The sequence below is a fragment of the Bufo gargarizans genome, chromosome 4 (genome assembly GCF_014858855.1).
Source record: "Bufo gargarizans isolate SCDJY-AF-19 chromosome 4, ASM1485885v1, whole genome shotgun sequence".
Classification (NCBI taxonomy): domain Eukaryota; kingdom Metazoa; phylum Chordata; class Amphibia; order Anura; family Bufonidae; genus Bufo; species Bufo gargarizans.
In genome coordinates, this window is record NC_058083.1 from 276,753,389 (window position 1) to 276,770,160 (window position 16,772).

General features: G+C 41.4%; 1 protein-coding gene across 3 annotated transcripts in view; it reads right to left on the reverse strand.

Annotated features, from left to right (window-relative positions):
• The window catches only part of RRAGD (Ras related GTP binding D), a 44,141-nt gene extending 27,624 nt beyond the window's left edge, over positions 1–16,517 (reverse strand). Inside the window, exon 1 of one of the 3 annotated variants that reach the window (XM_044290665.1) lies at positions 16,149–16,517. In XM_044290665.1, coding sequence (XP_044146600.1) covers positions 16,149–16,290 — 142 coding nt within the window. In that variant the 5' untranslated portion in view covers positions 16,291–16,517. Of the gene's footprint in view, positions 1–16,131 lie in introns of all 3 variants that reach the window. The other 2 variants (XM_044290664.1, XM_044290666.1) reach the window with 2 other exon arrangements.
• Between the last annotated feature and the right edge of the window lie 255 nt (positions 16,518–16,772).

The following is a 16,772-nucleotide window of genomic DNA, read 5'->3' on the forward strand; positions in this document are numbered from 1 at the left end:
CAGATCACACACTGCTGTAAGTGGCTCATGCAGGGCCATTTATTGTGCTTTAAAATGTAAAAAAATGGACCTTTAGTGTGTATTAAATATGTATCTTACTTGCATTGAGTTATGACCAACTGAAGTTACAGACCCTAAGTACGAGGCTGCACTTTTGATGACGTCCCCATTTGATTTCTATCAGGCACAGTGTTGTTTAGGTGATTTTGTGTGGATCCAAATGATGCATGTCTTATAGTGAAATAGGTGACGCTTGAGATGCTCAAACAGGCACCAAAATGGCATAGAAAAAGAGTGTATTACTGTTTAGAAAGTTGTCCAAGAGAGGTTACTGTAGAGCAGGAGAAGTGACTGGATGCACTTTGACACAAATGTAAAATGACTGAAGAGGAAAACACTGCTAGTACTGCATCCACGTTGAAGAGGTTAGAAGATTTACGCTTCTTTTGGATAACTAATAGCTCCAAGTACACATGTACTGTGACCATTTTATCCAGAATTCCACAACTGGATTTTGGTGTGTTGTAGTTGTTTGCCAGGTCACTATTTCTATTGTAATTGCTTTAAAATAGCACCTGGTAACTGGTGATTGTGTTGGACCATTAAAGGGGCTGTGCCAAATTTAGAAGTTATTCCCTATCCACAGGATTGGTGAAAGCTAACTGACCGCTTGGTGCCCAACTCCTGGGATCCCCACAATCCCAAGAACGGGGGTTCTGTTCAGCCAATCTGATGAAGTGGCAGGTTGGACATGCACCCTGCCGCTCCATTAATTCTCTATGAGACCACCAGAGACAGCCAAGTACAGCAGCCCCAGCAGTCAGACCCCCAACGATCAATTAATTATCCCCTAGCTTGTGGATAGGGGACAATTCTAAACTTAGCACAACCCCTTTAAGTTACATGGTAGTAGTAGGTAACCCATTTCAACCCGTACCATACACCATACTGAACAAAACAGTCTATGGGTAAATGCCAAGGAGGACCTCACAGCAACTAAACTTTGCCAAAAGATAGACAAACCACAATCTTTCTGGGAAAATGTTCTATGAACAGGTAGAATCAAACTATCACTCTTTCTCAACACATACCAGCATTATTTATTATAGACAATGAAATGTTGCCTATTAAAAGAAAACGTAATGGAGGATACATAATGTAATTGGGCTGATTTTGGGACCAAAGAAGCTCACAGATGGCTATAAAAACATTTGGAGACTGCAATCATTGCCAAATGTTGAGCAGCCAAGTATTGGGGGCGGGTGCTTGTAATCCTGTCCATGTCATATACTATATTTATTTATTTTTATGTATTTGGACATGCTTTTAAAATATTCTAATGATACAAAGTTGGCACATGTGCACTTATTTCTGAAGATATTGGCTTTTTCATACTAAACAATCAAGGGTGCCAATAATGTTGACCACAACTGCATGTGATTTCAAGTCCTGCAAAGTACTCATGGATGGTGAAGCAACAAGCTGGTCATACTACATTCCAGACAAAGCCTGAGCAATTTGTAACTGCATTCTAAAGCAGGCCCTTGGTTTGATTATTTAAACTCTTCAAGAGCACCTTGCCATCTTAACCTACTTTAAAAAACATTTTAATTTAATCCTAATGAGTCCCCCCTCCCTCTACCTTAAAGTGTACCAGGGGCATAGCTAGAGGGAAAGCAGAGGAAGTGGTTTCCTTGAGTCCCGAACTCACAAGTGGCCCCTCAGGAGGAGATTTTATTGTCAGTGCCCCCTCAAAAGTATTATACGATGATGTTATATACCGTGACACTGCAGGAAATGGATGGAGCTGTTGCTGGTTGTCTTCTGAGAGCTCGATCTTGACTAGCCAAAGGAGTGGGGATTGCACGTGAGCTAGAGGTTACAAAGAATTTGCTTGGGGGGGGTTAAAAATTTTGCTATGGGCCACAGTCAGTTACGCCACTGAAGTGTACCTGTACACTGCAGAAGATGGACTCAGTAGAAAGTCTATGAGCCCTTACCCAGTCCATCTCTAGAGATGGACACACTGCTCTGTGTGACTTCTTCTATCTCATCATTTTAGCGATCACTGGAGGTCGCAGAACTTGGACGCCACCTTTCAAAAATCTTTGATGTGCCACTAGGACAAGTTTTTTACAAGTACAGGTAACATTTCAATTCTTACTCCTTCACTACTAAAAATAATTAAAGGGGCTATCTTAACCTGGTTATAAAAATAAGTTATTTCAAGGTCTGACCTCTGGGGCCATCATTGCTGACGATTACGGGCCTCATTTTACATCGACAAAACCTGTAATGGAAATACTACTTTTATCCCCACCATATTCCTATTAGGAGATACAATTGAAGTAACAGAATCCTGTAGTTCTTCTATCCAGTTGATCGTATAATAAACCTTTTTTTAAATGTTCTCTGTATGTTTTATTGGGACTTCTGCATCCCTTTCCACATTCTGGCTACTTTAAATAGTACTATTTATAATGTGGACATTTGCATAATTTATGTGCGATGTGCTGTTGTGTGATTATTTTAGGGCTGTGATTTCACTGTAAGAAAAAAACTGCCAAATCAGACTGATCACAAGAAAATGTCATTGTTTTCTATGATGGCAACGTTGCGTGCGACTGACAATTAATATATGCTCGGTCATAATGTAACATTAGGATCTTCATGTTGATGTGCAGCCCTTGCATAGAATGGAATCTCTCAGCAAATGTGGGTGCTTGAAATACTGTATCATACCTTCAATGGGTTGCCAGCCTTTTTTAAGTGATGGCCTTTCCTCTGGATAGGCTATTACTAGCTGATTGTCAGGGTTCCAGCAGCCTTCACCCCCCACCGATCAGCTGTTCTGTGCTACAGACCACCATCAAAATTGAAGTCTATGGGAGCAGCACTGCCATGACGAGCACTGTCCACTACAATGTAGACAGTGCTCTGTAGCTCCGGTGCTGACTTAAAGCAATGGGGTACACAAAACAGCTGATCATGGGGTTCGGGGTGCTGCACGCTCACTGAACAGCTAGTGATGGCTTATCCTGAATATGGGCCATCTCTTAAAAAAGGCTGGACAACCCCTTTAAGTAGGGGCTATACTTGAGTCTGCTCCAACAGAATCTATCTTTTGCCTATACAAATCACATAAAATAATGCAGTTTATTGAAAATTAACATTACATTGGAAATATTAATAAAATGTGAACAGTTGTTAACACAAAATGCCACCACCACACTGCTATATAATCAAATTGTATTTTCCAATACAATATGGACTGTGAAAGCAGTAATATTTCACAATAGGTGAAGTGTATCAATCTAGGTAGCACTGGTTATAAAGCCAACTATTCTGTATTATATCAAACCAGCAGCAGGTTAAATTTTAGGGTGTTGTCACATATATAGGTTTTTGAATGCAATTTTGAAGCCAAAAGTGGATTCAAAAAGAGCAGAAGAAATGGGGAGGGGTGGTAGTGGCAGAGATTTATCAGGCCCCTGCATCTGAATGGTGGTGCAAAAAAAGTCCAGTTTTTTGCCACTCTACCACATTCAGCAATTTTGTTAAAATTGGTCATGGCATGGGTGGAGTGATGAGGCATGACCAGATGGGGACTCCCACACAGTCTTTATGTGTCCTTCTTTATTATCCATTCCTGACTTTAGTCTTAAAAACTGTATAAAGAATGTGGAACTCACCCTTTACAGATGAATGCTACTTTTTCAATCCACTCCCGCCTTTGTCTTCCAAAACTACATAAAAAATCTGAACAAAGCCTGTATAAATCCATGTTAGATACATGTACAGTATACCATCAAGATAAAAGTTACTACAGGCCAAAATGAGAACACTGAAGCAGTGCGTGACCATGCCTCGATGTGCAATTAATGTGTGCTTTGTCAGGAGGCATGAAGAGGACTGTCTGGAAAGTGCCCACACAAATATGGCTGCTTCATCATATGACCCTGGAGTGCACATGCCCAAGACAGGTGAAGCCCACATTTCCAAGGTGTCTCCTTTTCTTCCATATACTCAGCTTATAACAAGGAAAGGAGGCTGGTATTTAACACTTCCTAACAAGCCATATCATCTACAAGTAGCTCCTTACATATATAGTTAACTACAATACAGTGGAAGGGTGGATTTTAAGCTGAAACGACTTTATACAGAACTACAATTAGAACTACAGTCCTTAAACCAACAATAGCCAAGGATAATTCAAATTCCTAATACTGACTCAATGTTGTGGATATTTTAGTGGAGCTAAAAGTACAAAATATAATGGCCTACATAGTTATAATAACATACAAAAATACAAACTAAGGTGCCCTGCACTTCCTTACAATCACTGATAGTGTTAAATTCAGAGGGTATGAAAGATTCAAGGAGATCATACTGGTTTGTGACTTTTTGTAGGTGCATGTACCGTTGGGAATTAGGTCTCATTGACAAAATTTGCCCTAAGTTTTTTTTTTTTTTTTGTAAGGCTGCTTTCATATGAACTATTGGGGTAATGTATCAAAGTGGTGTAAAGTAGAACTGGCTTAGTTGCCCATAGCAACCAATTAGAATTCACCTTTCATTTTTGACATTTCCTTTGGAAGATGAAAGGTGGGATCTGATTGGTGTTTATGGGCAACTAAGTTTGATAAATGATTCCTTATGCTTCCATCCGGACGGAACACTGACCCACAATAGTCAAAGGGTATGTTCACATTCCAGTTTTTTCACTAACTATCTGCACATTGATAGAAAACCATAGCATGTTCTGTTTTCTCAAGTCAATGGATCAGTAAAAAAAAAAAAAAAAAATGGACAACAAACGAGCGCTATCAGTATGTAGTCTAGTTTTTTACTAATGCTAGAAGATGGTAGGGGGGCATTCTTCTGTTTATTTTTTTTTTTCACTGACATGAAAAACTGACATGCCATACAGACAGAAAGAAATGGACCCATCTTCAATGCTCTGACTGAGGGAAGGAGGTTGTTGCTCAAAATCTCACAATAAATGGCCCCATTCATTCTCTCCTTAATACAGTGCAGTTGTCCTGTCCCCTTTCGCAGAAAAGCACCCCCAAAGCATGATGTTACCACCACCATGCGTCATCGTAGGGATGGTGTTCTTGGGATGCAACTCATCCTTCTTTTTCCTGCAAACACGGCGAGTGAAGTTTAGACCAAAAAGTTCTACTTTGGTCTCATCTAACCACATGACTTTCTCCCATGCCTCCCCTGGATCATCCATATGGTCATTGGCAAACTTCCGATGGGCCTGGACATGTGATGACTTGAGCAGGGGAACCTTCCGTGCAATGCATGATTTAAAACCATGATGTCGTAGTGTTCTACCGACAGTGACCTTTGAAACTGTGGTCCCAGCTCTCTTCATGTCATTGACCAGCTCCTCCCTTGTAGTTCTTGGCTGATTCCTCACCTTTCTTATCATCAGTGATACCCCACGAGGTGAGATCTTGCATGGAACCCCAGTCCGGGGAGACTGACAGTTGTCTTTAACCTCTTCCATTTTCTAACAATTGCTCCAACAGTTGATCTATTTTCACCAAGATGCTTGGCAATTGTCCCGTAGCCCTTTTCTAGCCTTGTGGAGGTCCACAATTTTGTCTCTGGTGTCTTTTGACAGCATTTTGGTCTTGCGCATGGTAGTAGTTGACGTCTGACTGACTGTGGGGTGAACAGAGGTCTTTAAAGAGCTCAGACAGGTGCTACTAAGTTAGATTAATGAGTGGAGTAGAGGTGGACTTTTTAAAGGCACAGTAACAGGTCTTTGAGAGCCATAATTCTTGCTGTTTCTCAGATGTTCAAATACTTATGTTCATCAGTGCAAGACAAATAAATTCTTTAAAAATCATACAATGTGATTTCCTGATTTTTGTTTTTATTCTGTCTCTCAGAGTAAGAATGCTCCTACAATGTGAATTTCAGACCCCTCCATGATTTCTAAGTGGGAGAGCTTGCAAAATTGCAGGGTGTTCAAATACTTTTGTTTCTCACTGTATCTCATAAAGGAAACAGGTTCTTGGCAATAACCAAAGACAATTGTTTCAGGACCCGACTGGAGGGATGGCCATACTGGACTTAGTATTAACCAATAGATCTGACAGAACAACAGATGTGCAGGTCCGGGGACACCTGGCAAATAGTGACCATAAAGTAATAACCTTCCAATTATCATTTAAAAGAGTGTTTCTTCAGGGAGGAATAAAAATACCAAACTTGAAAAAAGCTAAATTTAGCCAACTAAGAGAGGCCATAGGCCTAACTAACTGGGACAAAGTCCTCAAAAATAAAAAATACAGCCACAAAATGGGATATCTTTAAAAGCATCCTAAAATCTAATTGTGAGAGGTACATACCTTATGGGAATAAAAGGTTAAGAAAAAGAAAAAAACTATGTGGATAAATGGAAGTGTCAAGAAACCAATAAATGACAAAAAGAAAGCATTTAAATCACTAAAACAGGAGAGTAGCGAGGAAACATTGAATATGTAAAAAACAAATAAAAGCAGCCAAACTAGAGACCGAGAGATTAATTGCCAAAGATAGCAAAACTAACCCTAAAATGATTTTTTAATTATATAAATGGTAAAAAGTATAAATCTGAAGGTGTCGACCTTCTACAGAGTAATGAGGGGGGAGTTGCAGAGACCGATGACTAGAAACCAAAGCTGTTAAATATTTTTTTCTCCACTGTATTCACTGAAGAAAATAAACTGTCAGATGAAATGCAGAATGTAAAAGTTAATTCCCCATTAAAAGTGCCCTGTCTGACCCAGGAAGAAGTGTGACTTGACAGCGGCGAATCAATGAATGTCGTATATCTACTTCTCCAAAGCTTTTGACACTGTACTGCATAAAAGGTTAGTATATAAAATGAAAATGATTGGACTGGGAGAAAACGTCTGTATGTGGGTAAGTAACTGGCTCAATGATAGAAAACAGAGAGTGGTTATTAATGTTGCACACTCAGATTGAGTCACTGTTCCGAATAAGAAGTTTTTGAAATGCTTCAACAGCCAATACACCAGAGAGAAATCGTGTCCTATATGTCTGTGAATACTTGCCAAATAAAGATGGAGAAAAAGACACTTCAACAAAAGTGAGTGCTGGAGTCTACATCTTTCTGTTACAGATTGAGTCACTGTCACTAGTGGGGTACCTCAGGGGTCAGTATTGGGCCCTATTCTCTTCAATATATTTATTAATGATCTTGAAAAAGGCTTGCACAGTAAAATATACATTTTTGCAGATGACACTAAACTGTGTAAAAAAATTGACATGGAAGAGGACAGTATACTGCTACAGATGGATCTGGATAGATTGGAGGCTTGAGCAGAGAAGTGTCAGATGAGCTTTAACATTGACAAATGTAAGGTTATGCACATGGGAAGGAATAATGCAAGTCACCCGTATATACTAAATAGTAAAACACTGGCTAATACTGACATGGAAAAGGACCTAGGAATTTTAGTGAACAGCAAACTAAGGCTACTTTCACACTAGCGTTCATAGGTCCGTTCGTGAGCTCCGTTTGAAGGAGCTCACGAGCGGACCCGAACGCCTCCGTCCAGCCCTGATGCAGTCTGAATGGAGCGGATCCGCTCAGACTGCATCAGTCTGGCGGCGTTCAGCCTCCCCTCCGCTCGCCTCCGCACGGACAGGCGGACAGCTGAACGCTGCTTGCAGCGTTCAGCTGTCCGCCTGGCCGTGCGGAGGCGAGCGGATCCGTTCAGACTTACAATGTAAGTCAATGGGAACGGATCCGCTTGAAGATGTCACCATATGGCTCAATCTTCAAGCGGATCCGTCCCCCATTGACTTTACATTGAAAGTCTGAACGGATCCGCTCAGGCTACTTTCGCACTTAGAATTTTTTCTAAGTTATTAATGCAGACGGATCCGTACTGAACGGAGCCTCCGTCTGCATTAATATGATCGGATCCGTTCAGAACGGATCCGATCGAACGCTAGTGTGAAAGTAGCCTTAGCTGTAGAAACCAGTGTCAGGCAGCTGCCGCCAAGGCCAATAAGATAATGGGTTGCATCAGAAGGGGCATAGATTCCTGTGATAAGAACACAGTCCTACCACTTTACAAATCATTAGTCAGACCACACATGGAGTACTGTGTACAGTTCTGGGCACCTGTGAACAAGGCAGACATAACAGGGTCCAGAGGAGGGCAACTAAAGTAATAACTGGAATGGGGCAACTACAGATCTAATTACTATGTGTAAATATATCAGGGGTCAGTACAGAGATCTATCCCATTATCTATTTTTCCCCAGGACTGTGACTGTGACAAGGGTACATCCTCTGCGTCTGGAGGAAAGAAGGTTTGTGCACAAACATAGAAGAGGATTCTTTACGGTAAGAGCAGTGAGACTATGGAACTCTCTACCTGAGGAGGTGGTGATGGTGAGTACAATAAAGGAATTCAAGAGGGGCCTGGATGTATTTCTGGAGCGTAATAATATTACAGGCTATAGCTACTAGAGAGGGGTCGTTGATCCAGGGAGTTATCTGATTGCCTGATTAGAGTCGGGAAGAAGTTTTTTTCCCCTTAAGTGGGAAAAATTGGCTTCTAACTCAGTTTGTTTGTTTTTTGCCTTTTTCTGGATCAATTTGCAGGATAACAGGCCGAACTGGATGGACAAATGTCTTATGTACTATGTTACTATTAGTGAGATCGAACAAAGTGTGAAAGTTGTGTTACTTGTCACAGAGGTTCTGCTTGTTCTAAACAGTGTGAAGTTAGATTTCCTTCTAGAGAGGTAGTAGCTCTAAATTAGTTAGAGACTATCCATTGGCATAAAAGGCTTCCAACCAGCTCTGGAGCAAACTCAGGGTTAACTAATTTTTTAAATTACAATTTAGTTTATCCTATTGAGCCATAAACTTCCTCAGTTACACTTTTACTATGTTATGTTCTTGATGAGTTTTGCTGGACACAACCTGTTTTCTCCGGACTGTTGGCTTTAATAAAACAAGCAGGAGTTAATTATGAGTTTCTGCAATCTGTTGACTATGTCCATAATCTGGACTAAACCACAACATTGTGCGTGGTTTTTAACCACAGTAGATGTATGCATAATGGAAACAGGGCCTATAATAACTATCTGTATTCTTGTCTCTCCTGCCTGTAAAGGAATAGGAAATCTGGACTGACCTTCCGCCCTTGTTAAACTAATCTGTGCAGCAAACACCTGCTACAGCTCTTCAGTAGACCAAATAAGGAGCATGAGCAAAGACGTAAGAAAACAGCTAGACATGAGTAGGGCAATCTGAGCACTCAAGTTAACCATCTGCTCTCTTTGAACACAAATTTTACGTTGCTTTTGTGGCTTATGAAAAAAAAAAACACCATTAAATTGACGCAGTCTTTTTATACATGTTTTTGGTTCTGGTTTTTTTGAGTCACACATTGTTTTTTATCAGATAAATCTTCTCCTAGCAAAAATTTATGAAAAACCTGCCTAAATAAAAAAAATGCCAAATCAAGAGCGTCGTATGTGCAAAAAAATAAGACAAAACCAGTAAAAACATGCAAACACAACAAAAAAAAAAATGCGGTGTGTAATATTTTCTTATAGCATCAAAACTAACATCTGCAATTTTTTTTCAAAAACACTGAAATTCAATATGGTAATATTAAAGCAGTTCCGCTGGACTGAAGTTTTGATAACCTGTTCTTAAAAAAGGTAATCCATATCAGATTGGTGGGGGTCCGACAGCGCTGCAGTAACCATCTTCGTTCATGACACAGTGGATGGAGCAATGTAGTTCCCATGCCTGTTTCTGGCACTGAAGCTACTTCAAAACAGCTGATCACCGAGGATAAGGATAGGTCACCCTTTAAATGCTCTACAAACAATTCTGGTTTTTATGGTGTTTTCTTCAGTTTTGATGCATTTTTAAACTATTGTGTCTTTCCTTGAAACCCAGCATGTGCTAGGTATTGTGATTTTTTAAAAATGTTTTTCCATAAACTTCTACATAAAGAAAAATGCCTATATTTTTTTTTAAAACACCAAAATTCTGGTAAAACAAAACAAAATGTTTCACACGAGTGTGTGCAGTCTGGAAATCACGCTCTGTTCGGGAGCATGATCCCCCAGCTGGACACCACTCGTCATGCAGGAGTGCACAGCATTATACTGATTTATAATGCTGTGTGCCTCTGCTTGACTTTCCTTCTATAGGATTATGCTGACATAAAGCTGTCACTATGATTCTGTAGAAATAAGGTCATGCAGAGGTACATAACCTAAATCAGTATAATGTCGTGCGTTCCTGCAAGACGAGCCTTGTCCAGGATGGAGGATCACGCTTGCACAAACATGTGATTTCCAGACTGCACACATTTGTGTGAAACAGCCCTAAGGGTATGGTCACATGGGACGCATTGGCTACTGAATTCCAGCCTCAGAATTGTGGGTGTAAAATCTGCAGTGTTAGGGTTCATGCCTACGAAGATAAGGGCTCTATGCTCATGCTGCGGACTGCTATCTCTCTGCTTCATAGTGTTTCCGTGGGCTTCTGATCCATGCCTCTACTCCACAAAATATTTTTTGCCTGTCTCTTGTGGATAGCAATGGGTCCGCATCTGGAGTAGGGAGTACCTATGGCCAGTGTCCGTATATTGTGGACCCTGCTGCTTGCAGTCAACAATACGGAAACTGAGGCCTTACATTTGTGTGCACAAGCCCTTTTGGGTGTGACCACACAACGTGGTCGTGACACGCTCGCGCAGCAGCTGCGGAGCCATACAAGTCACAGTGGGTTCCAATTAACTAATTAGGACTGTTTAGAAGGTCTGCATTGTTATTGGCAGCACGGCACCCGCAATACCACGCAGCCATAAACAATACAGACTGATTAAACATAGCGCTCCTTATTAATGATCTGGAGCCTGCTGCAGCTTATACAGCCATTCGGTGCTCCACTGCATACACTTAACAACCTCGTCGTGACCACTTGGTGTGGTCATAACTTTAAGCGGGGAAAAAAAATCTATTAAGTTTTACAAAATCCTATCTACACATTGGAAAAAAAACTATGTGCAGAATCCATGCAGATAGCAGGGTTACCAAACGTCCCAAAATTTCTGCACAGTGCGTAAAAATAGGCAACTTTTTTCCTGTGTCCGTGAAAAAAAATATATGTGCTGGTGGTACTGGACGAACATTTTGGTGGTAATTACCAGCATTTTACAGCTTACAGTAAATGCTGGTAGTGAATTCTTAACAGTATCTTGAGCTATAAACATGTATTACTTTATCATCTTTATAATTCATTATGGTTTTCCAATATGTCCGTAACAAAATGTTAGGTGTCCGTGATTTTGTGATAAGTTGTCCTGAAAAAATAAAAATTCTGGTTGGCAACCCTGGCAGATAATGTGTTGTGGATTTTAAATCATTAGCCTGTCAATTTTGCAATCCATAAGGTGAAATCCATAATGGAATCCATAAAATCATGGTGATTTTGCCTCAAATTTCTCTGCACATTCCACAGCGAATTTGCCATGGATATATTCTGTTGCAAAGTACGTTCATTGTAGACGTACCCACCTGTAGTTTTTGGGCCTCAATTACAACATGAGTGTCGTTGACCAAAGTATACAATGATACAAATACAAGGAAACTAGTAAGTACACATTACATTAGCAACTCTATTATGAACACTGAATACAACCATAACAGAAAATAAAATAGTTAAAGGCCATATCTATCAGCATTTCAATGACTAAAGTATGTTACATTTTTTCCATGGTTATAAATTGCTCATAGATGTACAGTAGCTAACATGGTAACTGCTATAGCTGAGCTGATGGAGCAGTAGTGGGTAATGGTAGTGATCACTGTGTACTGCTGACATCTGGATGATGAAGAGGAAGAAAAAATGCAAGGGAGTACAGGGGAAGGACAGAGGTATTAAATAAAAAGATAAAAGCCACAGGGGAGGGACAACAGTAATTATAGCCACTTTTCCAGATTAATACATGGGATGGGTGATGTAAGACTGGACAAACTGGGCTAGCTTCTTTAGCTTTAAAATGGCATCTAGAGCTAATTATTAATATGTATAAATGTATACCAAGGAAAGACAAACATAATACAAGAGTAATAATAACAAACCCTAATCATGATGTTTACAGTGAAAACAGCTGCAAATCTCTTGATAAATTCCACCATAAAAAAAAAATATCACAGTACACAAGGAGTCACTCTATGTGGTAATAATTCTGAAATTCTGTTACTCATCCAAGCCATTCTGCTTTAAAGACAGCTCCTAGCGGCTCATTAGCATATTGTATAAGTCTTTATTTTAAGAGAACGGCGGCAGGCAGGGAGTTATAAAGTTATAAAGCACACTGTTATGTACTGCTGACATTAGCACATCACTAACGTTATTTCTCATGACAGAAACCCTTCAGTTTACAGAAACACTCAATATGTCGTTGTAAACTGCTATATGGGAACATGGCAGGGCACAGAAAGGAAGGAGCAACATATGGACTTTGGAGGGCAGATTTCACTTGGATAATTTTAAGTTGCCATTTCGCATTTGAAGAACCTCCCAAAAAGTTACCCCGTTTTGGAAACTACAGGATAAGGTGACAGTTTTATTAGGTACTATTTTTGGGTACATATGATTTGTGATCGCTCGATATTACACTTTTTGTGAGGCAAGGTAAACAAAAAATGGCTGTTCTGTCACCATTTTTAGTTTTAGTTTTTTCTACAACATTCATCTGACAAAATAGAATATGTGTTATTTTTATACAGCAGGTTGTTACGGACGAGATGATACCAAATATGTCTATTTTTTGTTTCAGTTTTACAAGCATTTTTGAAATGTCTCCATTTTTTTTCTGCCAATCATCTTTTGTAAGGGCTTGTTTTTTGTGGGAAGAGTTGACATTTGTATTGGTACCATTTTTGGATACATATGATTTTTTTGATTGTTCAATATTACACTTTTTGGGGGCAAGGTGACAAAAAATAGCTGCATTAGGACAGTTTATACTTGTTTTTTTTTATAGCGTTTACCTGAGGGAGTAGGTCATGTGATATTTTTATAGAGCCGAGTTTTTTTTTTAACTGTAAACTGAGGGCTAGGTCTCACAAGCTTCTCTACATAGCAGACCCCGAGGCCTTTGCGTGGCCTGGGGTTGCCATGGCAGCCATCAGCCCCCTGTCACTGTAGCACGGGGGCTTATGAAGAGGCAGAGGGAGCCCCCTCCCTCTGCGGCCCTCTTAAGTGTCGCGGGCAGTGTTGATAGCTGCATATAAGGGGTTCATCCACCGGCATCTGCATTTACAGTAATGCTGGCGGATACAGGCATGCTAGTAACAACCGGGCCACTGCATTGATCGGGTGTGCACAGCTCTGGTGCCCGCGTGATAGTCATGACGTACTATTATGTCAAAATGTGCCAAGTCACTTGCCGCTGTGACATAATAGTACGTTACATGTCGCCAAGGGGTTAAACTGTATCCAAAAGGCTTCTAATGTACCACAAGACTCAAATGACTAGTACTGTTTTTGCATCAACAGCAAAAGTTTATCACTTCAAAGAAACAAATTATTAAATGGCACCAACCCAACTGCACGTTAAATCAAGACATGAACATGAAACACTTGCTCTCAATAACTCTAGAAACAGTATTCCAGCCATCCATACATTGAGATGCTTACAAGGAAACTTTATCCAGCAGTAAAGTACACAATATCCAACACTGGGGACTGAGACTAACAGCTGTTCTTGACAGCTCCACAGCCAGCAACATTCTAGGGGGCAAATCCTGACACAGTAAGGGTCTTTTTACACAGATCGATGATTTTTGGTGCCAGTGGAACGACACGATCACCTGATGAACAAGCACTCATAAAAACACATCCCCAATAATCTGCCAGATCATTGGTCCATGTAAAAGAAGCCATAGGGTTGGTTCACACATAGGTTTTTGTGGCTATTTGTGACAAATACCACGCCTCGTGCCCGCTTGACGTCACCTACGTCGAGCTAACGAGACGTAGTATGGTCACTTGTTACCAAAGCGTGACGTTACGCCCTCCAGAGGAGCAGGTAAGGTCAGGTTGGTACAGTTTACACAGACACCTCCTGTCCACGCGGGCACAGAGAGGAAACAAGCTGATAGAGCTTTTTCACTGCCGCAGTGAAACAGCGTGTTCTCAGCCCGGGTATACTGAGACCAGTTTCTTGTTTGAAATAAACCCAGTCCGCTAACGGGATTATATAGGGTAAGAAACCAACCCGCGGTGGTAGTGTCTAACTAGGCCGAAACATGGACGAGGGGATTCGTGATCGAGATACAAGATAGCACAAGATTAAATTATATATTTAATCGCCTTCTGGGCACACTAGATGACACAATATAAACAGAGGATATATACAGCGGTCTGAGGTTACAGATACAGGTGATATAGGTATAACAGGGTTAAGCAGAACGATAAGTCAGTTTACCAGATATATGAGTCCTTCGGTTAGTGATGAGTTCTTAGCTGTATTCACGTCGGCGGCAGTAATGTCGGCTGGTTGCAGGTCCCTCCAAACACATTTCAGAAAAAGACACCACCCGCTGGCTTGCATGGGCTTATGACCTGTAGCAAGCCGCTCCCCTCCCCGCCTATAGGTAGGGTCCACCCCCCCTACTCTGGTTCTGGCAGCAAATGACCCATAAAACCCCTTAGGGCTCATAGCCCCAGACCAGAATGTTGCAGGAAGATGGTTCCGGGCCCAACTGATCCGCCTGAGTTCCGGCTACAACTAGAGTCCAAACATGGTGCCGCTATGTGGTTTCTGTGGGGAAATATGTATATCTCCCCTCCCGGGCATCCTAGCCTCAAGCCAGGACTACGTGAATGTTTGGCTTTGCCCTAAGATCGCAAAAAGATCAGTGAATTATGCCGGGGATGGACGGTCGATTCATAATTCCTTATGAAATGTAGGTGCCAACATTTCTGGGAGATATCATTGATCCTTCCTGCAGTATCCGTGCTGTCTGACTGGAGGTGTGAAATGTAACCAAATGTGGCCTGCTAGGAGTTTTCTGCTATCTGGCTGCGGCTTTGAAGCAGGGTCCCCCTGTGGAGCTTGATTTCCTCTGCCATCTTTCAGCAAATGGTAAATGTGAGAACATGGCTGACAGTAAATATTAATCCATATTCTTCACACAATTTTTTTAGGCCAAAGCCAGAAGTGGATTTAACCCACTTCTTGTTTTGACTCAAAAAACTGACACAAAAACTTGTGTGAACCCGCCCTAAAAGTGCCCGGAGTTGAAGGGGTTATCCCATCTTAGACAGTAGGGCATATCGCTAGGATATGCCCCCATTGTCTGATAGATGCAGGTCCCACCTCTGGGACCCACACCTACAAGGAGAACGGAGCGGAAAAAGTTGAGGAGGGCGCACCGCTGGCTCGGCTATTTCTGTCGGCCCCATAGAAATGAATGGGAGCGGTGGCCGCACATGCGCGATGCGCTCCCATTTACTTCAATGGGAGAGGCGGGGAGCTGGTCCTGGTGGTTAGCACGGATGAATGCTCTATTTTGTCTGTGTTCACAGATCTATCACTCCCATTATAATCTATGGGTTCGTGAAAACCACGGATGCCATCCGTGTTGCATCAGTGTTTCACGGATCATTGTCAGCGAAACACGGATGCAACACGAACAGCAAAAACGGACATATGGACCCAACACGATCCTTCACGGACAGCTTCATGGATGCATCACTGACCGCCTGCTCACGGATTTCAGCTTAGACATGTGACGTGTGAATGAGGCTTTAGGCAGAATTTCCAGTACCAAACACTCACAGTCAGGTGAAATTGTTAGTCATGCAGTTGACATATTTAATATGGCCTAAATTGAATTAAAAAATGATGCTGAGATATCTCCCCTATGTAACATATCCAGAATATATATGTCACTTATGACACCGCATACTACAACATGAACACAATTGTCACTCGTCTTTCTGGTAACTGCCTCTACAGATTTAACATTAGGCATTTGCACTGTTCATGCTGTGTAAACGTGAATATTCAACCCACAATCCAGAGCACATTCCCTTTATAAAACCAATACCTATTAACTATTCATACCCTCTTCTTCATCACTGCCAAAGTCTCCTTCCATGAAAGGGTCTCCATCCTCATAATTGGATGCCCCTGCTATACCATCCTCTTCGTCATCTTCCTCTTCCTCTTGTTGCTGCTGGCTTTTCGTGTGCAGACTCTGGCTCATCTTCGTAGGCCTCTGTGTTTTTCCTGCCTCCTATGAAAAGTTGTCCCAGCAGATCTGCTTCTTGTTGGTATCACGGTGCAGCTCAGCTGCTCTCCCCCTACATAGTCCTCTGAATGCAGAGAGACTGCGTGATCCAGTCACCTGACACCCAGCAGCACTCCACACAGGGCACGCTCGGCACAACAAAGCAGCACTGCCCTTCTATTTCCCTCACAGAGAGCTTTGTATGTGATCGTAGTCAGATACGGGATGAAGAGAGGCTAATTATATGTGTAGGTAACACAAATGAAAATGTTATCTTCTTGAGGAAAGGCACTTGCATTTCATTGGTTCCTGTCAAACCGAGTAACAGGGTGAAACTGGTTGGTGCAGAGTCCCTCATTTCTCCTACATACACCGTGACTTCTATATACACAATCTGGCCCTTCAGGGATTTTCTTTCTTAAAGTGTTACTGTCATATTTTTTTTTTTATTTGCTAGC